The sequence below is a fragment of the Euwallacea fornicatus genome, chromosome 8, assembly GCF_040115645.1.
Source record: "Euwallacea fornicatus isolate EFF26 chromosome 8, ASM4011564v1, whole genome shotgun sequence".
Lineage (NCBI taxonomy): Eukaryota > Metazoa > Arthropoda > Insecta > Coleoptera > Curculionidae > Euwallacea > Euwallacea fornicatus.
In genome coordinates this window covers 2,229,534-2,253,238 of record NC_089548.1, presented here as the reverse complement: position 1 = coordinate 2,253,238, position 23,705 = coordinate 2,229,534, and the positions used below count along the sequence as shown (strand labels likewise).

The 23,705-nt window shown below is 37.7% G+C and overlaps 1 protein-coding gene across 3 annotated transcripts in view; it reads left to right on the top strand.

Moving 5' to 3' along the window:
- Cad87A (cadherin-87A) overlaps positions 1-23,705 on the top strand; it is a 78,010-nt gene that overhangs the window by 36,426 nt on the left and 17,879 nt on the right. For all 3 annotated transcript variants that reach the window (XR_010732331.1, XM_066284795.1, XM_066284794.1), the window contains exon 2: positions 6,781-6,836. Coding sequence is in view for 2 of the 3 variants with exons in the window: in XM_066284794.1 (XP_066140891.1) it covers positions 6,781-6,836 (56 nt within the window). In the remaining variant the exon portion in view is untranslated. The remainder of the gene's footprint in view (positions 1-6,780; positions 6,837-23,705) is intronic.

The window sequence follows — 23,705 nt, the reverse complement described above, 5'->3', positions numbered from 1 at the left end:
CTATGTCTGCTAAAAGAAGCTTTATTGGACGTTGGTTTATATAGTTAACTGACATTATTTCTGGATGTTTAATACGCTATTAAAGTTTTATGGGTTAAAACTGAAACTCCTTGTATACTGGTCAAATGAATGTGGGCCAGATATCTTTTATTTTGGTCGACTCTGCAGAATACAAAGTTCCAGCAAAAATCAGCGTCTGCAGACTCAGAAAATTTTTATTCCAAACTTTTTCCTCAAAATATATTTAGTTACGCGTGGAGCGCAGATTGCCGCTTCGCTGCCTAACCCTGTATATCCATCGAACCTTGATCCAGATGTCCGACGCATGCATGTTTCTGGAATAAATTAGGTCAAAACAGTATCCGTTAATAGCAACTTTAACTATTAATGAACCATCTGCTCCTATAGCTAAACCCTTCACTGTCTGTAACATGAATCGCTTGTTGTACCATGAGAAATTGATTACTTAGAATGGGTCACTCGTAGATAGGGAGAGGTTTCAATGAATATGGATTAAGATTTTCATATTTTGAATAAATAAGGGCTCTGAATATTGATGGAAAATTCCGGAATGCCAAAGCAATATATTGGTTGCCCTCTGCTTCGCTCTACTAAATATGATGCAGTTTTGTGTATCAGTTTTAAAGAGCTTTTGTTGGTTGATTGTTAGGGACAGAGGCAAAGGGAATGAAAATCGGATTCGGATTATTACGGAAAAAGAACGCGTTTCAGTTGGCGTTTCACTGTTTAGCAATTCAAAAATTAATGGAAAACCCGATAAAGCCTATAAGCATTTAGCTTTAAATCACACATTCTCCGGTAAAAAATGCAATTTTATACCCGCAAAATTGATTGATACTGGACGGAGCTGAAGGCCAACCATCCAATAAAACCATCATTCTTAACAGCTCTTAAGGAAAGAAAGTCCCTATCCCTCAATTTGTTTCTGTTTTTTTCATTAGCGCGGGGATTTATGGGTTTAATTTTCCTCGTGGCGCGTCCATTGTCCGTTCGCAAAAACTGGAACACGCAAAGTTAATTTCATCTCACTTTTGCCCCATTCTTGGAAAATTACTTTCTGGCCCGACAAAAGCAAGAATTGCTTTCGTTTCAAACACAGACATTTACTCTAAAACGGCAATATAATGAAATAATATCGAGTAGATTTCAATGAGGGATGTGTCTGGTAAAAAAGAGGGGAGGTTCATCTGTTGACAAGACAAAAAGCCCTACTTCACGGCAAGTTCGGTGTGCCGTTTAGGCAAAAACATGGCATATTAATATATGAGACACCGTAGATGACAAAAACCAAATGAGGACGTAGTTGTACGTTTTAATTAAGGATTTGTCTCTTTACTTTATGGTGGGGACGAGACAAGCTATGTTCCGGATTTCCAGAAAGGGTTTACTGGAAACGCATAAGTCAAGAACGTTCTGGATAGAGATTAGGAGGGACACAGAGCTGGAGAAAGATGTTCATGAAGGACGTTTTATCTCGATCAACCCTAGGCCGTGAATGTAGCATATTTTTGGTGTTTGAATGAAATCTATTATATATTTAAATATATTAGATCCTCCTATAGTATATAAAATCTAGTACATAAACATCTGGTATGTAATAAAAATGTAGAAAGAGCATTTTTCCTGGGCAAATGTCTATGTATGTGCGTGTATGATTGATGTCTTATATATACATCAACCTAAAAATAGATGGTTTTGTGTAACGAATGGAAATTTATAGGGACATGGAACAAGTTACGCAAAGTACCATTTCCGAACGTATTTCATAAATAATGATCGCTAAGCTTCCTGTATATCTATGGATTATTCGCACTGTAGAAGGTCTTGAAATATTCAAATCATCCCACATGCAACTTAACCGATAACCCATATTCACCAAAAAGGTATTCATTCTGGTCCTGTTAAATTCAGTAATTTCACGAATAAAGCTTTACTAAAAGATTCAAAAGAACCGATATATGCGCATTAACAAAGTTTACAAAAATCTTTAAATATTCATTGAAAACACCCCTTGTCGCTTAGTATTTATGATCCTTTTGTAAGCTACATAATTAAACATTTGTAAACAGTTACCGCCTCATTTCACAGCATTAAAAACGGGAAGTCCAGGACATTCGGCGTTATTCCCCCAAATTATTTTATAACGTTTTGGAATTATTTTTAGAACATAATTTGAAATATCCCGGTTGTTCGCAGAAATAATCAACAAAACCGATATTTTTCAAATTGTTTTCATTTTATTCTGAACATATTAAAGAGATTATTAAAATTAAATGTCACTGTTTGATCGGCGCTTGTGTCCTCTACGGATTAGAGCTATTGGATTTTCAATACGACGTTTCGGATTTTTCGAACCGTCATCAATTTCAGTTATTTTAATACTAACCTGTCCTTTTCATTGCAATTTTTTAAAGCTCTTGATATTCTAACTGAAATCCAATATCACACCATGCACTAAGAACATTATTTTTCAAAAACCGATCAAGTTAGCTCCACCAAATGCTTGGAAACGCCTTCTTCTAGTGTCTATTGAACGTTTCTCATTTGGTAAATTTATATGGTCTGCTTAAAGTACTGAACTACTGACCTCAACTAGTTGAACTTATTTTATTGAAAAAATATTTAAAAGTTCATTCAGTCACGTGGCAATACGTACCTAACATCGTTACTCTTTTGTCAAGCATTTTTAAGATCATTTCTTTTGTTTTTTGACAAAAAGCACATAGCGTGATTCAACTGTTTTTTTTTTCAGAAGATCACGAAATTTAAAATAATTTCAATATTTTTAATGAAGCAAAAAGAGCACTTCCTGGAATCCGAAACGCATACAAAAACTATTTCGCAAATTTCGATTTTTGTGGGGTATTTTCCCATCGGGGAAAAAATGAAATAATGTAACTCCGAAACACTAAACAAAGAATATTTAATATGTAAACACTGACAATTCCGTAACCAAACAAGACTAGCAGACAACTCTGACCAAACAAATTGTATTTTACAAAAAGCCTCTGCTGTGTTCGTATTATGTTATATTTGGTCAATCTATAAATCTGTTTAACGTTTCTGATGCATTTACCACCAACATGTTTCATAAAGAGCCGATTTTCTTGAATTATGACAAGCAGCATGCGTATGCATTTTCCGCATAATTTTCCAATCATCTCCAACTACAGTAAACTACGTTTTGTTGCGGGTTACCGCATGACATTAATTAATAATCATGTAAAATATGAAGTAGTAGGTAATCTTCAAAAAATAAGCTAAAACATGTTCTGTGTGCTCTAATGCATCCAGAGCGTTTTTAGTGACTCACCGGTGGAACACGCCAAGACGAATTGCTTAAACAAAAAGTTCATGAGTTTGGAGTCATTGGAATTTTTAAGTTCACAGAACGTGTATTTAATATGGAAAATTTAGTCGGACTTAGAACGTTGATCTCGTCAGATTAAAGCTCCAAAGGTCAATTAATTGCATAGAATTAATTAAAAAGATGCACGAACTAACCTCTACAATACGTTTTTCTCGTGTTTAGTACCCGGACCTAACCTAACACTTCCTTTTGGTACCTGGCTCCCGAACCTGATTTAGTCTCGAATTTCTTGACCAATTAAGGGTGAAATACAGACGAACCTTAAAACACCCCATTGTTTAACCGAAAAGAGAGCATGTTTACATTGTACAGTAAGCGATTCTAGTTTGTCAGCATCAAAGTTTAAGACAAACGCCGGGTCCAGATTAATGCCAGGGCTTGGGAAAGTTCCTCGAAATTCGTCAGGCAATAGTTTATCTCGTGTATCTTAGTCTTGCCGAATTTACTTGCAGGAACTTTTTGAATTCCACATCTTTTATTAACTGAAGTTGGAATATTCGCTAAAAAACCTAATGGAGCGCTTTCGGTGTAATCGAAATTGTTGTGTGAATTAAAGTTGTTCATTAACTCACAGCTGAAACAGAAATCGTCAAAATGGCGGTTCACGGCTAGTATACTTCCAAATGGCGTCAAATGAAACCGACAAAGGCCCCTTAAAATTGATTAAAACACCATGCACGATGGTTTAAACCGTATTGAATTTGCATACGCCAATAAATAACATTTCAAACAAATTTAACTGTTTAATAATGCGGCAACAATAAAATGTATAAAACTAAATTGTTATTTGGTCCATTGCGTCTATGTTCGGCTGGAGCGTATGGGCTATTAATTATTTCAACCAATCTGTATGCACCGGGTTTACGTGGATTTTGCAAACTTTCCGATCATATATATTTTACTACACAACGTTTTATTGAATTTGTTATATAAATGTAAAATAAATTGGAAACGGCAATTTCCGAAATTTTAAAGCGAAGTGTCAACCGGTTTATATGGGCAAATTGAGTGGAATTCGAGTTCGATTGCATGGAAAGCTGTAAACTTTGAATTATTGAGTTTGACTCGGATATTTCGTTGTCGAAACTGTGAAGGTTAAGGTTGAATTTTTTACGAGTTTATTATTGCATTTTCATAAAAGACCAGCAAATTCCCATAAGTACTTCGATTTCTTCGCAAATTTCCAATACGAAACCCCGAATTTACGAAAACTTCGACAACCTGATGAAATCTGGATCTTTCTTGCCAATAAAACCCGAAAACCGGATTGGAAAGCTGCATCCAGCAATTTATATTAAGCTATAAACTGCAGCTCTTGATAGTAGGTCGGTCAAAATCAACCAGATCCAAATCTGCTCAATTCGCAGTTGTCAGATATTGTCCTAGTAATTTATCAGTGTTGACCTAATCACATGCGAAATTCATCTTTTATTTCATATAAAAGAAAACTTCACCGTGGTAGTAATCGATAAATTCATGCCACAATGAGGTGAAACGCATTATTTTACTAGCACAGTAATAAACCTCGTAAAATTATAAATCTCAACACCTTTACCATTGAGAAGCGATAAAGCACCTTTCTGCACTTTTAACAGTAAAGCCCCTGCTATATTCAGCCTGCGTCCCTATTAAAGTGACCATTAACTCCTGAGGGAGGAAAGAATTTTGCTCCCTCCGACGTAATCATTCAATAGTGTAACGAAAGAAAAAGTTAATGAAACGATAACTCTTTTGTACATTTATGAATTAGATCGAAAACTATTTCCAAATACAAAATCTGATATTTTTCTTATCAATATTGCAAAAGTCACGGTCGCACCAATAAGGAAAGGAAAAGAACAGTCAATATCTACTTACAAAAAGTATTTTTAAGTCACAATCGCTACTGACTGATTAAGCCACTGATTTAAATGGTTATTCCACTAATTCATGGCCGTAAAGATAAAACTAGAACATCTGAGATTTTTTATCCAGTCAGGGTCGCTTCAAGCTGGATTAGAAACAGGTTTATTGGGAAAAACTGCCCCAGTGCACCTCTCCTGTTAAAAAATAAATCTCAATTCCAAGTCACGCCACTGGCTTAAACAATATTTTAAGTTTTAGGACACAACCGTACAGTCAGGCACCACACAAGTAAAATTAAATTGAGAGCAGTGCTCTTCCTCTAGTGGCGAGTCATGCACCGGTCGTGTCAAAGACACTTTAGAAATTAAGCAGCAAAATGTTGTACGTGTTTTACATATCATTTATTTCCTAGATAAACTAAATGAGAACTAATTTACCTATATTTCTTAATTCACGTTAAAATTCTTCTCTTAAACCCCATTAAACGGTGGGATTAAGCACGTAGCACGGTATCGGCTGGCCGCCCGCATTGACCTCACGTCTTTTAAACGAGCGCTGCGAGTTTTCGCAAGAGTTCAAATGCTTTTCAATTGCAGCTATTAGCTGAAATCTCGGTTAACAGCCGTCATGTGACGTTGCCTGCACTACCACACAGCATGTATTTTTACAGCGGTTACTTTTATGTTCATGTTTATTTGTAGATTTGATTGTTTGAGGAGTTGTTCGTTCGTTGCCTTATGGCAAAACGTGCATGTGTGGTCGCGGCTCTTGCTTAAACGACTTCCCCAGTCATTGTCGCTACTGGTTTAAACTGACCGACCCTTCAATCATAACGGTACAACCGATGTTTGGTTAGATATATTAAGGGTGATTTGTGGAATGTAGATTTAAAAGTTTCAGATTTTGTAGTTAAACCAACGCAAAAAGGGTCACGTTTCTGGACTTGTAAGGAAAGTAACTATCATTTTTTATAGCCGAGGCAACGCATCCTACTCAGGGACCAGATAATTCTCTAATATCAAATTGTAATGTGGGATGAATATAACTTTCCCAGTTCAAAGCATGAATATTGTGGATCCCTCCGTGTCAATTAGTAAGACTTCTGAAGTTCTCTCTAAGCGAAACTAGCCCCACGAGCAAGCTCTAAAAGAGAAACATTCCTCCACCGTGCTCTATCTCAATGAAGACTCTAAACGTGCTTTCTGTGACGATTTATGTTGTTCATCCTGCAATAACAACAAAAATCATTGTATAGCGATTCTAATTAAGACAAAAACAAGAGGACTGAACAAGAATAAATTTACGTAATTGTCCTCTATTTTACGAGAGAAGTGATTCATTAGTGACCTTTTTAATTAGAATTAACTTATTGGAGGTACCCGGTAAAAGGAGGACACAGAAAGATTGATTGCAATTAAAGAGATATTTTGTTTATCTATTGTTCGTTTATGCGGCTGTTTCTATGTTCGTTTAAATAGAGCAAAGCAGACTTTCCGAAAATACAAACGATAATGGTGACATTTCAATGCTCTGTTTTGTTCCAGGAAAATGGATCAGTTGCTGCTAAAAATCGTCCTTATCACTTTGCTAATTATATCAGGTACGTACTTTTTTATTATACTAGAAACTTGGTTGTAATATACAAGCAAAAAGGGCTCAAGGTTCTTCATTTTACACCCCTGCTGAATTCGTTAAAGGGCTTTTAAGTGGCACCCGCTGATTGCCTCTGGTATTAACGAATGCTAATATATCATTTTACTTTCCTTGAGTTTGAGGAGGAGGTCCTTCGGGGGCGACACGAATTAATTCAATCGTGTTGGCAGTGATTGTGGCTCTTTAGGGCCTTCATATGGTCGTTGGACGCAGGTTTTAATTGATAAATTTTTAGTAGCAATTAGACGGGATTTTATTCTTCTGGCTAGTTCTTACTTCTAAATTTAGAGTCGGTACGTCCCTGCTTTGACTGGATCAATATTAAGTAATATTCTTAATAATAATAAGGGCGTTGCAAATTGGTAGGCCTATCCGCTAACCACAGATTCCTTAAACAAAAATAATTAATATTTCTTATACGACTTTTTTCCTTAGCGCTTTATGCTGATTATACGATGTTGAAGTTCTTTAAAAAAAAAATTATTTGGTTAATAACTTCGGTGTTTCTTGACATATTTTAATTGAATTTTGCAGTGATGGATAGTTCGATGAAGCGCATTTTTCCTATAATTTGAGTAAAGAAACGTAAACCAAAGTAAGAAAAATGAGGGGTCATTGACACGTTTTTCCCTCAACTTTTTTTGCGCACGCCAATGGTGAACGTATTTAATTTCTCAAACTAAATGTTCCTTTATCTCAATTTTTTTATTCTTGTAAAATTTAATTTACTTCAGGGCATCTTCCAGGATATTGTCTCTCAATGCATGGTGGTACCCATTTTTCGTTTATATCAGGGACGTATCTGCCATTTACTTCTGTGCAAAAATAGTTCTAATTTCTAATTTTGTTAAGACAAATTATAGAAAAAGTGTGCCTTATCGAACTACGGATAACTGCAAAATTCCATAAAAATATGTCTCGAAACACTTAAGTTATTAACGAAATAAATTGTTTTGACAACTCCAACATTCTTTGCAAAGAGTATAAAGCGCCAAAGAAAAAAGCCGCATAAGAAAAGTCCAATTATTTTCGCTCAAGAAATCTGCAGTTAGCGGATTGGTCTAGTAATTTAAAACACTCTCTATATTATGCACGATGTATTCCAAATATTTTATGCAGAAATTTTTGAAAATTACTTCTTACATTTTTGCATTTTTCAACCTGCTGATTCAATACGTCCCTGATTTGATACTTATAGATTAACCTTTCACAGCACTTAGCGTGTATTAAACCAGTGGCGAATCACAGCTTTTTAAGTTCAGCAATTTTTCAAATGTTCTATTGGGATTCCATTCCAGGCAGTGGCGTATCACATCTCTCGTAGCTTTCGCAAATTTTAAAAATTTTTAGTAATCGACTAACTTTTCTTTACCTGGAAATGGCTTTGGGTTTCATGAGAACCCCTGATTTGTTTAAAGTAATTTACAAAACATGAAATTTCATTATTTTAATAATTTAGCACGCCAGTGGTGTTCTTTCATACCCGTTTGAAGTTTAGGGAGATTCATTTATGCTTTTCTATGTGCTCGAGCTGAAAAGAGGTCCCTATTTTCACTGTGCTTAAAAACAAAAATTTTCATTGTAAAGAACTTCCACAGCACTCAGTGTTTTCTAATTAACTCCCCGAAATCGACTTCCTGCACTTTTCCATGAAACCGGAGCGCCGCATATCACATTTCCACGGCGCTTGAACGTTTTCCAGCCTATACCCGCAAAATAAATTTCCAAAAACAGTTATTCTCTCTTTGTTTGGGTTACGAGGAGATTAAAATTGTAAACTTCAGGCGTTGTTTATGAATAATAGAGTAACATACTGCCTAAGATAATCTCAATTTCCTGTTTAGAGTGCGATATCCATGTAATAGAATATAAATTGTCGAGTGGTGCGGAAATAGAAATCAAACAGAATCAAACTATTAGTGCAATCCTCCAATTGTGGTCCGTCAAAATGGCCTCAAGTGGAAAGGAAACTCGCTCAAACATCTATTTAGAATTAAATCAGCGAACAACTCGGTTTAAACCCCCATGGCGACGCTCCTCACAGTAATCGGGGTATATAAATTGCTGTCTGTCTCCCTTTGGCGTCCCTCAAAGGTTTCGGCCCTTCTTCGCGAGTGACTTGCGATTTGTTTACTTGTTTACTTGTTTACGAATATTTGACCCATGGGACGCTATTTACGCTTTAATTCGACGCTCCTGACATATGCCAGGACGGGTTTCGGTATAATTTAACGAGATCTGCCTGAATGGAGTAAGGTATTCGAAGCGACAGCAGTTTCATAAATACGACATATAATGGAATATTCCATTTCATTGCTCGTACGTTTTATTTTGGGTCGCAAATGGCGAAATCTGTAATGAGATTTTGTCTGTATCAGATCTGGATAGTTTAGCTTCGGTGAGATCCTGGTGATTAATCCATGAAGAATCTCGAAGTTTAAATTGGGTAAAGATGGGGAATCAGACCTAAATGGCGATTTCGAGTCGCAATGAGAAACTGTGGCCGTACAACCCAATCAAAGGTCGAGAATCGCGCTGGATTGATCACGAAAAACTGCAGTAATTGTCCTTTGGACAACCAAAAACTATTAAGCAGTGCATTATGTGCCGGCCCTGTAATGCTCCTTTGTAATTCATATCCCCCATTCGTTGCGTGTTAATATAGTACATTGCTATGCTTGCTCATAAATCCCAATAAACTCGCCCAAATCAGTGCAATAACCACTTGTTAATCGATTGCTAATGCAAAATGTCTGTGACATTATTTTATGCTAATTTCATTGCTCCTATAACCAAACATTCATTACCTATTTTAATGTATTTGCCATAGGGATTTTAATAGAGTTTCCGCAGAAGCCAGAGCTCTATTTAGTTTTTGATAATTACAAATTCGGGTCTAGTTCCATACACTACGAAAATTTATTGCTCAGCTGCTATGCCGCCTAATGGTAAATGGTTGTTTTGCGAACTTATAATGACAAAACCGCACTTTCCAAACGGGTTAAATTTCGTGATACCTGTCACGTTTGGCTGTCCAAACCTATTATAGTCGTTGTAGTATAGCCGTGAATCCAAATTAATCCGGGTGCGATCACTTCCGTGGTCTACGGATACCTACATTATCAAGGAAATCTCCATTTCCCCCTTTATAAACCATCCAACAACTCTAGCTTTGGACCACTCTTGCATAGACCACTTCACTCATGTGATCCCAAAGATAATAGTCGAGGAGCGTTAGGTCTATAGACCTCGGTGACCGGGGGTCAGGACCCCCTCTTCCATTTCACCCGTTAGCAAATTGCCATTAACAAACCTTGGATGTCAACGAGATTCCCCAAAGCCCTCGAGACAAGTTAGAAATCTTCCTATCTACACAGGTGTGTATGATTGACTGGCGTGAAGTATGTATGACGAATTATCACTGATGGGGTAAAGACGGCCTACGTAATATGATCCAGTTGATAATTGACTTTTTGTTTTCAACCACAATTATGTAATTATGCGTTGAATTTCATGGTGGAGTTCTAATTGATGCATTACACGCTGCTCTTGGGACCTTAATTAAAACTGTCCCTAAGGACTGAGTGCAAAATGACTTATTCAAAATTGACGGAATGGCCATCTTAATCGTCTTATTACGTCCCAAGAAAGAGATCGAGGTGGAATAATAGTGCCCTTGGGGCCAAAAAGTGAAAAAACTAACGTCTATTGGTCTGTAAATAAATGCCTCTACGTGCCCTTAGGACTAAAGCGATCGTAGGCATAAAGGACGGGCACTAAAGCCATGGAATCGACCCTTTCAACTGTTATGTCGGAAACATCTCACAGGCGGATAAATTATTAGTACCCTGAATGAATTTTTCAAACTGCCTTGCAAACAATATTCTACAACAAAAACGTATTTAAAATATTACCGAAGCTATAAAATTATTCCAGACTTTGAAGAGTAAAGCTCTTAATATTTTCGTTCAGTTTTCCTTCCAGATCACCCGATTTGAGTCCGTTAAATTTATTTTTTATGAGGTCACACGAGGTCGTTGATTTGTAAAACGAGAGTCCAAAATGAAAAAGACTTAAGGAAGAGGGTACTTGAATTCTGTGCCGTTATTAAACTAGATATATTCGAAATCATATCAATTCGTCTTTAAAGCAAGTCACATTAATGGGCAATATCTGCAGGAAAAAAAGCTACAGAAATATGCCTGGTTAAATGTTGTTTTCTAGGTCTGCGCCACTGGTGCTCTGCTCGTCTCCGCGTTCCAGACGCTACAGCACTGAGTATTGATATTTTTTAAACGATTCAATTGGGATTTTACGATGACACATCGAATTTCCCTGAATGTGCGGCATTGCAACAATCTGTGAAGGCAACCCGGCAACCCGGCAACCCCAAAAAATTATTCTTTAAAAATCATCTTGAACCTAACTTTTATGTTCGTTCCATATTTACTGAAATGCGCCTGGAGGCTCCAAAATGTTTCTTCTTGTTTCTACAATAAGAAACAAATGTGCAATTGTGTTGCATGTCTCCATTCTAAGCGGCAAACATCAAAGAACAAACTGGAACTTAAAGGAATAAATAAAAGTTGCGACTTATTGTTGCCATGATGGAGACGCTTATTTCCCCCGGCACTGCTGTTCCGTCTTTACGTTTCGTAAATCGTCCATGCTCAAGTTTTTTCAGTGGATGCAGAGTTTCTGAAATTCCGCTCAAATATTACCAATTTTAGTTACTTTGGAGTGGAAGCACAAACTTTCTCTGTACTTCCTCAGGTTTCTAAATTTTGAAACAAATGGCAACAAAAACTCCCTCATTGAATGGGCACCTTTAGGAATTGGGACGGCAATTTGCATTTATTTCGTCAGATGAGAGCCAACTGCCACAAAATGGAGTTTTCAGTAAAATCATTTGCTGGTTCAGGGACAACCCTCGCGTTCCCCGGTTTACACACCACCAACATCGTTGTGGGTTCAGTATGTAGGTTTTAATATTTGGCACTCTCGTGACTGGTCCTATCTTTTATGATCATTTTGTTTGAAAAGGATTTACAAAAGACCTTAGATAAACCCCCGCTTCCTATAACTGTGGGTTCCAGGCTAGCGCATCCGCACATAATATCAGGCACATTATGGACATAACGCACTAAGTATTATGCAGGTATAGCTACATATTGCACAGAGATTTCCTGGCATTAGGCTAGATACACGCTAGAAAATCACACAATACTTTCGTGGCCTGCCCAATCTCCGGATTTGGCCCCGTCAGATTTTTTCTTTGCGACTACATCAAAACTTTTTTTTTATGTTCCCAAGCAAGAAAATCAACACCAAGAGTTTCGCCCCTGGCCCATCCATTCTCGTCTTAATTGCGAACTTCTCCAGTCAGAGAATTACGAAATAACATTTAGAATAAGTACTTAGGGGGATTATTTCTCAAGATGATCCAGTTGCAAGCACCCTTTAAAATGCACTCTCGTCCAATCACAAATCTTTTCCGGCTCAAAATGTATTCAAGAAAGTTCCAAGTAAGTGGGAGAGCTTTACTGCGGCGAAATATAATAATGCAGCAGCAGAAATATGGCTCCGGAGCGGTTTCATAATTGGGTAAGATTTTACAACTTTACGGCAAAATTATCTGGATTTAATGCTTCGACGATCTCGGGATGGCTTTTTGGGTTTTCCAGCTATTGTAATCGTTATTAAGTTGGCTGTTTTAAGGCAGGAATTTCTAATACGAGAAAATACGCCCCGACGACAGACGACTTTTTACGGGTACCTTGATAGCCTTAGGGGCCAAATTATTAGTGTCCTGTCAGTTTTAACTGCGAGTTCCGGAGTTGAAACGCGGCCTGGATATTGGAAACCAGCTCAATGTCAAGGGTAACGGCACATTAAAAATTTGGCCCGAAATCGGGCACTTCGACAAAATCCATTAAGATGTCATTTCAAGCGCATTACGTCTTTTCGGTGAAATAGAGCCCTTGTTTAATGACATTCGCAGATCTAAGACAAAGCCGCACAAAAAGCTAAAGAAAAACCCAAGCTCTGTTTAATTGCAGGATAATTTCTCGAAATAAACGCGGTAATTACCCTCACTTTAGTTGGGAAATGATAAAACCCAGGGAATATCTCAGGGCTTAATAGTACCTGTCGCTGGCCATAAAAAGCCACGACCATCAAAACAAAAATGTTGAAACGGAGCGATAAAATCCACCACTGGCGCGAATCTCGTCCGTTTGGCTAATCGCGAGACAGTTTAATTTTCGCTCGAGTAAACGCTTTGTTTTTCTCCTGAACGCAAAGGCTAAACCAAGAGGATCTCGATATTAATGATCGATAATATTAATAACAATAAACCCTATAAATAAATCCGTAATCGCCCCAATGAGGAATAAATCCTATATTGCAAAGCTGAACCACGAATTCAATAAGGGTTAACGAAGCATAAACCTTCAGGGCGCGTTGTTGGTAGCAAGAAGACGAAACCAAAAAATGTTCTATAGCAGCTTAGAGCTAAATCGCTCTTTCCCGAAAAGAGACATAATCCCGCCTCTGATTATCGCGCCCTCCTCTATTGCTTCTTCGCGAGTGAATAAATTATTCACCTAACCGTTGCTGATTGTCTTCTGGGTTAATGAATGGGTTTATTTTTGAAACGGTTTAACCGTTCTCAGATCATCGAAACCGATTTAAAATTAATCGTGTTCTTGTTTGATCACTAAACCATGAAAGTTGGATAAAATTTGAGGAGATAATTCACAACTCAAACACAGATATTGGAGGTGGTAAGAAAAGCGTATGTTTTCCTCAGAACAAGGGAAAAAATACGAACGAGAAAAACAATAAAAAAATTAAAAAACAAGTAGTTCAAAGAATAAGTAGAGCAAAATACCCTCGGCAGGTATCGTCAGTAGATCTCAGCTGACTTATGTAGATTTATTCTCTCCATAGAGCTTTATTTGTAACTCTTGTGTCTTAAACAGGTGCGCTTTTCCAGTCACTGGTAAAACCTCAAGCCCACTGCATCTCTTTAGTTTAGGTCAGCTGTTTAAGGCATCTTTTCATTCAGGAATCAGATGTGAGTCAAAATCTAGTGAAATCTGAAATAGTAGAATGTTAGCTAACAATAAAGTTTATTAAATTTCTTTTATCGGCTGTGCAATCTGATCGTTACTTGTGGGAACATAGATTGGTATGACTTGACCTGAAATCAACTGCTGTGCTTCTTTCGTTACTTGTAAGATTTCAGCTTCAGTCATTCAGAAATCAGTCGACTGAGTTTTAACGTTGATGTTCTGTTGATCCTCTTTGATAATTTGTCCTCAGAACGTTCCTTTTCTGACAATCGAATCAGTCTGATTCATATCCCTCAAGTAAATCCGTTCCCGATTCTGAAACTCTCTGATGTCTCTTTGCAATTCTCGATTATCTTCATATAATGCTCATAATATTTTTCAAGTAAGTCATCAAGAAAAAAATTAGAGTCTTACCGTTCTAAATTGTGAAAATTCGCAGATGCCTTGAGAAATTAATTACGCTACTGATTTACCTCAGGCTAATGCTATATATGATTAAAAAAAAATTTAATCAGTGGTGCCCCAAAAAAGGTAAAAATTTCCTTCGGTGCGACACATGCATTTATGTTAAGTCCACCTGCTGTGCACATTTACAAGAACTGATTCTAAAGTCTATCCGGCCAAGAATCAGTGTATTCTTTTATTCAATGGCTCCATTTGCTCATTGCAGCTCACACTTGAACACAAAATCTAATATTTTGCTCAATCGCTTTCATTGTCTGCTTCATTTTGTGGCTTTCAGTGTTCAATTTCATTCTCTATCAATTTACAATAATCAGTTGCAATGAGTAGAATGGCCGCAAAATCGATTTGTTTGAGAATGTTAATTTTGTGGTATTATTGCTTGTTCAATAATCATTGCACCTACTCGCTAAATGTTAAAAATTCTCGCGGAAAATAAATTTTCTATTCAAAAAAAACAAAACTCAACGAAAGAGTAAGTGAAATTATCACAGTTGGATTCCTGCGGAAGTTTTGGATATTAAAAGCGATAGATAGTTTATTTCTAGCATTTCCGGTGTGTTAGAAAACACTTTGTATCTAACATATTCGGTGTGTTAGAAAATACCTGGTATCTAACATTGTTGGTGTATATAATTTTTTTTAATTCCTGATTTAGAAAATGTTGAAATAGAAGATACCTCGCGCCTAACATTTTCGATACGTTAAGAAATTACCTAATTTCCATTTTAGAACACTTTAGGTACTTTGTATATATAACGTTTTCTTCATTTTACCTAGTGCAAAAAATTGATAGTTTTTGCATACAATGTCACCCTATTCGATTCAGGTCAAGTCACTATCTATCCACAGATCGAGAAATCTTGTGCATCGCTCCGGGTTTAATTTTACGTTCCCATCAAGCCCTAAACGTATCGACATCATTCCACCCATTTTAAGTTCGTACTTGATTGTGACAGTTTTATCAGTATTGAAGAGGAGCCAATTAGCCCGACACAATTCCCTGAATATCGCAATGAGGGTTTGCATGAAGAATTTTCCATTAACTTTGACGAATTTAGGTTGAGTTCCCTTAAAAAAAAAACTTGTTAACCCCTGAAAAATTCGTCTTTTGTTTTTTTTTTTGAACAGGGGGGGGGGGGAGGGCGCATCTCATCACTACCGGAAGATTTTTTACTGTTTTTCCAGAATTATTTTTTATTGACTTTAACCGATGGAACCGCAAACGACCCATCCGTAGGGCCACAACACTGAAAAGAAATCTTGCTCTTTTTATTCGAAACGGTCCACTTTCTAAACAGTGTAACTGCTCCACTTTAAAACGGGCTGACCCTGGGGACGTCCCAAACTTTATTCGGTCGAATTTTAAGCAAAAAGGAAATTGCATGGAGATCCGCCTTGTATTTCCATTGCAGTTTATTAAGCAGATCACCCTTTCGAGGGCAATTTTTTTAACGCCGAGTGATGAATAAAGATTTCGAATTAGCGCTGGATCCAACCTTCGCGGCGATTTATATCCCACCACTGAGGAATTAGGTGGGAGATTTAAATTGGATGCCTCCATTGGAAATTCTGTTTCAGCAGGAACTGTTCTTTATTTTCAAGGCCTGTACACTGTTAAGTTACAATGTGAGGGTTCGATAATTTGTACAGGTTTTTTTTTGCATTTTAACAGACAAAAGCTCATTCAAACACGTCTGCTCTTGCATGAAACTTAAGTGCAGTAATCCGTGTACTTTTAAGATGTCGTTAATTCTCAACTGTCCGATAATGGCATTACTGGCTCGGTCTGTGGCGTCGTGTGCACATTGTGCAAACCATAAATCTGGTCTTTATGTTTACGTTGCAGAAAAAGGCTTTAATCTGCCCACATTTCCCTTATGCTGATGTTATATCGCTCCCTAAAACGTCATATTTTTATCCCGGACCTCGGGTATACAAATTTTGTCCGCTTCTAAAACCCACTTTGTAACGAATATATTTTACGTTTACGGCGCATTTTACGACCAGCGTTTCCTTTAGGTTTTTCGATTGTTGGTCCCATCAGCGAAAAGTTTTTAATGGTTGCCGATAAGTCTCATACAGGGTGTTCGTTTCTGGAACTCAGCCCTGGGGATCTCGGTGGCTATAAAAGATACGAGGTCTGTTAAATTGGGTCAAAGTGGCGCGATTTGAACCCCAAGATTGTACCGTTCCGAAATTCGCAAAATTCCAATGACTTGGGAGTGTTTGAAAAGAGAAGAAAATTCGGAAAGCATTTTCGTTTTTTTCTTATTTCAGTTACCAAAGTAACTCAAAATGATGGACACTCCACCGAAGCAACGTTTCCTCTTCAACAACGTGGTTATCTCATGTTGCAATTCGGCGTTTCGATTTGCAGCGATCGCCATCATCGTTGCCTACGACCGCCATCTGGAATGTGCACATTTTTTTATTCGGATTTTCCTTCTGATTGCTATGACGTACCACATGTCCAGGTTCAGTCTAGCAGTTTGGTAAAAATTTAAAGCCCTCAAGAGTAACAATCTAATAGACACAGATCCGGCGAATGGGCCGGCCGACGGATGTGTAATTTCTGTTTTTTTTTATAGTTTTTCTTCGGTCAAAAAAGGCATCTTCGTTCGTGCTAATTTACTGGCCGTAGGTGACAATAAGCGAAATTTGATTGGATTGTGAAAAATACCTTTATTAAACGAAAAAAGGCTTTTGGTATTCGCGTCAATCTGCAAAGCCGAACCGCAAGATCGGGGTAATTGGGAAAAAACCAAATTAAAAAATGTGAAATTCCCAGTTGGCACCGATAGAAAAAACAAAATTGATGATGCTTATTTCAAGTCGAAACGTTGGATTTCAAATGTCACATGGGCACGTAGTAAATGATAAAAAGTGGCATTGACGACGTGTCAACAAATTTGAATCGCTTCGCGAAGTAAGCCGAAGAAAGATAAAATAATGTTTCCAAATTTTCAGTTACCGCTAAGATTTGGTTCTACAGCTAGATGAATGCCCTGTAGTGTTCCTGGAGGATAATCAGTCAACTAAATTTAATCGCGAGAATAAGCTTAGAATAATCAGCAGCGAAACAAAGCTTTGGCGAGTTCCATGCATTCAGCACGGTTCAAGACTTTCGTGCTGCACGATCCAGATATTCCAAATACTATCCCAACAAACTAATACCGGATTAATTTCCCATATATGTCTAGAATCCGAGATTTATGCGGAAATTGAATAAACACAGTTGGATTTGAGCCCAGTACAAACAATGCTAACGAACCCCCTACGTTATTGTTGGCGGATATCATCATGACCAGTGGCAAAAAATCATTGTTTGCAATTCGAATACTGGGGCATGTTCCCGGCAGCAAAAATCATTTCGAAATATAATTATTGTTCTGCCAGTTGTTTATTTTTTTTTTAGGCCGGAACGGCATAGGGTAAATGTTAATTGCTGACCAATGATCCGCATATCAAATGAGGCCGAACCTGGGCCTAAACAAGTAAAATTTCCTTGCACAAATGGCCCCACGCCTGAGACATATTAATTTTCATTGGGAGCGTCGCTGATCTAGAAGACGCGGATGTAGCAGCGTTTTTGTCGGCCCCCTCCGGCAAATTCGACGATAATCTATGGCGGTGAAGTGGCTGGAAGTGACGTCACAACAACATCTTGCAGTTTATACATACAGTGGTGGTTAAATAAATAAAAGCACTCTAAGATCTACAGACCTTATTTAAAATTCGAGGAAACAAAGGCATTTCTCTATAGCATTAGTTTTACATTAAATAATATTTATTCTTTTTAACATTTTTAACGTTTCCAATAAGGATTTAGGTCGACATAATAAATAAACAAAATTCCTCTGGACGAAGAATGAAAACGATTCTATTTAAATGAAGTTTTAACCCTAAAATGGCCTAAACCTATCAATAACCACGTTAATGCTACTAAATTGAAATTAATATTTAGTCGGACATCTTTTATTCCGTGTGACTTCGTAACACCATTGCGGTAAAGAGTCAATTAACCTCTGGCATCGTTTTCGAGATATGGCACACCAAATCCGCTGAATTTCTTCGTAAAGTTGAGTAAAATTTGTTATATTTTCATCCTTTAGTGCCTGTTTTCCGTCCCACTATAAGTTCTCGATTGGGTTCAAGTCGAGACTGCGAGCAGGCCACTTAATAACATCAACTTGACTTTCTACCAACGATTGTTTTACAATTTTTGCTGCATGTTTCGGATCGTTGTCGTGCTGAAACTGCCAGACAACAGGAAGGGTATTCTCTGCATATGGCAGCATAATAGTCTCAAGAATATCCTGATATTTGTGCATGTTCAAGGTACCGTCAATTGTGGTAATGGACCCAACTGCATGTCCAAACATACGCCCTCACAGTTTAATATTGCCGCCACCACACTTGATGGTCATTGTAGGGTACTTTGGGTTAAGTTCTGGGTCACGAGGTCGTCTCACATAAACTCGAACGTCGGAAACGAATTTGTTAATTTTTGTTTCATCCGACCATAACACATGCTCCCATTGAAAACTTGACCATCCAATATGAACTTTTGCAAATTCCAACCGTGCGGTTTAATTCTCTTTTTATGTCATGGGTTTTCTTCTGGAAATTCTTCTAAAAAAATATTCCTCACTTAAACGCCTTCGTATTGTTCTTTTTCAAATTGTGGCTGTTTCTAGGCCCAAGAGCTCTCTTTGTAGTGGAATAGACGCTAATTTTGGATCCTTTTTTGATGGTATTAATAAATGTCTATCAAATAAGGCCGTTATTTTTCTTTTCCGTCGCTGTCTGATAGGATTTTCTAAAGTTTTATTGACATTAAAATCTGTAACGGCATTTGCGACCATCGTTTTGGAACAATCCAAATGGTCAGCAATTTTTTGGTAATTCCAATTCTTTTCCACTAGAGGCAAAATCAATTCTCGCAAAACTTGCGGAAAAAGTTTTCGTCCACCCATTTTCCGTTCTATTAAGGTATTTTGCACACTACAGCAACACAAACCGATCAACAAATGATTTCTTTGAAAACGATCTTATTTATTTGTCTAAAGGAATTTTGTTTATTTATTACTTCAGCCTATAGCATTAACATAAAAAAATATGTTGATTAAAAATAAATGTATTTTATTAAAAAAATACCTGATCACACAAACATGTTTATTATATTTGTTTTAAAGGGATTTTACCCTTTCAAGGAGCGTTTTTAATGGTATAGCCACCACTGTACACGCACCGGTGCGCTACGCATTGAAGTACTAAACTATGGCGGCTCTCCAAAAGGTGTGGAGTTTCGTGGAATTCTTTGCTACATCCAGCTCTCCTAGATCAATGGCGAGTGTGCTACGCGTCACCTGCACCATGCACGTACCAATGTACTGACGTGTGATTTTTTTCAATTCTACTTATCTGATTAAAAAGCTGGGTCACCCAGGTCTAGAAGAGGACTGTTCTGATTCATTTCAACTTGAAAACTTATAATTTGTCCACGTTAAACCCCATTTTGGGCCCACGCTAGCCTGCGGTTATCAGATGAAAACAGCGGGGCCATTCCATAATGTCGCATACTTTCAGGTTGATTTAACCTAAACGTTAGAGCCTGATAAAGGGATCGGTGGCAGAAAGCTTGGGTAGAATACACAATGGCTCAATCTGCATTCGGCCTTATCAGTATTGGTCACATGTCTGATTCAATTAGACCTTCGTTCTTGAATTTGGGCGCTCACCATCCCCCCGGAAGGAGCGTGCATCCGTGGCGATTTTGTGGCGACTTTTTTTAGCATGTTTTTCGAAATTAATTTAGTTACTGTAGATCGAATGCACGGGGAAACTTTCTAGAGCCCTAAATTCTAAACTATGAACGGCACTCGATAATAACGGGAACTATTCATTTGGCAGTTAATCGAAATCCGAATCGCTCAGATGAGTAACGCAATTTCGTAGTACTTAATTTAGTTCGCAACACGATTCTGCTGATAGGAAATATTCAACGTCAAAGGTACTTAATTTACCTTTGGCCCATAACTAGGCGGGGACGGAAATGAACGTAAAACGAAGTTTTAAAAGCAAAAAAGCTTTGGAATGAGCAAGCAACCAAGGCAACCGGTCTGTGTTACACCTAGGGCCACACAGCATGGAGTTCGTAATTATTTACACTGTGGGTTGCATGAATAATTGCAACGAGCATTTTCCCTTTTGGATTATTTATGTCTTATAAAACGTGTTCAGGATAAGAGCTTGACCGCAGCTCCGTGCAGTTTCGTTCTCGAGCTTCTAATTTATTGCGAGTAGGAAGAGCTTCAAGGGATGGGGTAATGTCCAGTTTGGGTATTGACATCCAGAGTAATCGAAGGGGGAAATGGCCACTTTAGGATTTTGTTCCAGAGCATTCATAGATAAAGGCACTTGAGAATTATCATTCTTATCTCATAATTTAAGTGAACTTATATTGACAATAACGGTTTTCATTATTGATAAAACTATTCTAGCACGAGATTTTCACTCGGCACTGAGAGAAGGAATAATTTAGTGCAATTAGTTAAAAAAAAATGTTCTTTTTGCACTAAGCGCATAAAATAATTCTCATTCCATTTTTTTTTTCTCTTAAATTTATAATAATCGTCAAGAATTTCAGTCTTCAATTCTAGCGTTTGAATAATAACTTGACAATCTTTCGTTGGTTTTGCATCATTCGCGGTTTTGTGCATTTTAACTGTCGTTTCGTCAGTTTTGACTCTCTTTGGAGGACGCATCCCTTGCATCGCTTGCACACTGGTCGTTCTAATCAAATATATTTTACAACATGATCTCTTTGTAGCCAACTTTGTCCCCTATATCTCACATTCGATTTATTCTTTAACCTGTGTTTTGCATCGTTTTTCATATTTTTTTGTTTATTTCGCCAATATCATCGGGCATCTCGTTGCTTCCATCTTTCTCTTTAGCATCCTTTTATTCTAATCTCCTTTATTTCTCGATACAAATAATTTTTTTTCTCTTGCTTTGCTGTTTCTCGCTAATTTTATCGTGACTCTTATTCATCATATTTTCAATTGTTTCTTCTCATGTTCCTCAACCTTTATCCATTGGTTTCTTTCGTTTATTGCTTCTCCCACCAGTAGGTTACTGTTTTCAAATTTTCACATGACTTTCAGTGATTCTTTTCTAATTGCTTATTATACCTGTCTTTCGCCAAAACACGTCAATATCTTTCCATGACTTAAATTTATGTTTATATTCCCTTTTTCGCGTATATGGTGCTTTTATCCCACTTTTAAAAAAATTATATTCAAACCGCCTTTTTAATTGATTCGCTGTATCTATAGGTAATTTCTTTGCGTGATTTTTACTCTCTTTCTTTCTTTTTCTCTCTCGTGCGCTCTCCCTTCAATATGCGTTCCTTGTCTCCCCTTCATGGTCGCTTCTGGTTAATCGACTCATTTTAGTCACAAAATTCTGAAAACTGTAAAAAGAAGACTAAACCTGAAAGTCAATTTATTAACCTCTTTCTCTCCTACCCTCTTTCTCAGAATCTTGAAGTACGTAAACACACGTCTTTATGGGGTTTCCCCAGTCGAATTTGTCTACCCGTCTGCATTTGCTCCATTTGTTCTCGATTTCACAACCTCTCTGCCGATGCCCGTTTCCCTCCCCATCTGCCTTCATTCTCCTGTCTCTTTCCCTCTCCCTCTCTTCGCCATTCAATATGCGTGTCTTGTCGTTCGTTCTTCATTTTCCTTACAAAATTCAAACTAAAATAAAGACAAGGAAATACTTCCAAACTTCATACCATTAATGTGCCGTGCACTTTAAATGCACGCAAATTTTCGTAAAAACGTAAATGCTTTGCAGCTGTCTCATCAATATGGATATTGTCCTCCTGGTGCTTTAGGCAGCACACTGATTTGTCGATGCCGAAGACCAAATCGTTGATCATTACTCGCTGAGTTTTATGCAAACACAGAAAAGGTCTCTCTAACTCGAAAACTGAGAATTGTGATTATTCCGTTTTCACTCTCTGTGAAATCGGCACTTCAATAATTGGCCCTTAAAAAGCATTAATTGAGGTAGTTTCCTCATCTAACTTCTATTAGGTCGGTCGAATGTTTCTTGTTCGTTGCAGTCAATGAAAATACGATTTAAGTTTTCAGTTCTGGCCTTAACAATCGCTCCTATGTGGTTTGTGTTCGGTTGTAATCCGCACAGTTTGAGTTTGATTTGGCCCTGTTGACTCGACCTATTTGTATATCGAATTATACGGTCTAAGCATTGCAATTTGCCTGTGCTCGAACATCCCGCATCCCTGTAATAATGCAAATTGCCCTGTTCGTTTTTGGGGTCGAATTTGGGGTTATTCGTTTTTGCAAACGCAGGAAATTAGTGGCTGTGCCAGACTTTTTTCCTCTTCTACCTTCGGGATCGTTCAGACGTGATCGTTAAGTTGAGGAATTGTTGGTAAACTTCCGTCTATGCACAGACATTATTTTGCGAGGATAATAAATGCGCGAGAACGCTTCTCGACAGTACAATTCTCCGCACCTCTAAATAAAAAGAAAATTACCTCCATTTTATACACATCGTGCCGTTTCATTAATTTGCTGGTTGTAGGGTGAGTCTGAGCACTTTCTGGATAACCCCCAGTTTCGGCGCGTAAATGTACGATTAATTATCGGCTCAAGTACTCGGACATATCCTCAGACTGAGCTGAAAAATGGATCGAATTATAATTCCAGTTGAATAATATGGAAAACGGTGCTTGTTTCCGCATTAATCTCCGTCCGACAACGACGTGTTTCGGTTCTGGATCGACGAAAGCCATATTAATTTATCCACTGAACTGAGCGGATGGTTTTAAGAGAGTCGGAGACGAACTCTCTGTTTTTTGCCATCTAGTCGTCCCAAATTTACCGGATTATATTCTCTCTCCAATCCTCGCTCAATGGCATCCAATATGCCCTCATGGACCATTGACCTCGTAATCATTTTTCACTTACGTGCTGGTGTTTTCGATGGTTTGCGGAAGGATATTGGTTAGCAAGGAAGGGAGAGTTTATGCGGTTGGGGGAGCGGAGAATGCCAGTAATCAAAGAACAATCACTTTACTTTATGTATCTGTGAGAGATGAGAAACTGCATCGAATTCCCGATGAGTGATATCGAGGGGGAAATCACTCTAAAATCAGCCTAGAACAGTTCAATTCGGAAAGTGAAACCGACGAGTAAAAATACAACGGTTCCATAAAATACTGCACGGGGTGACTC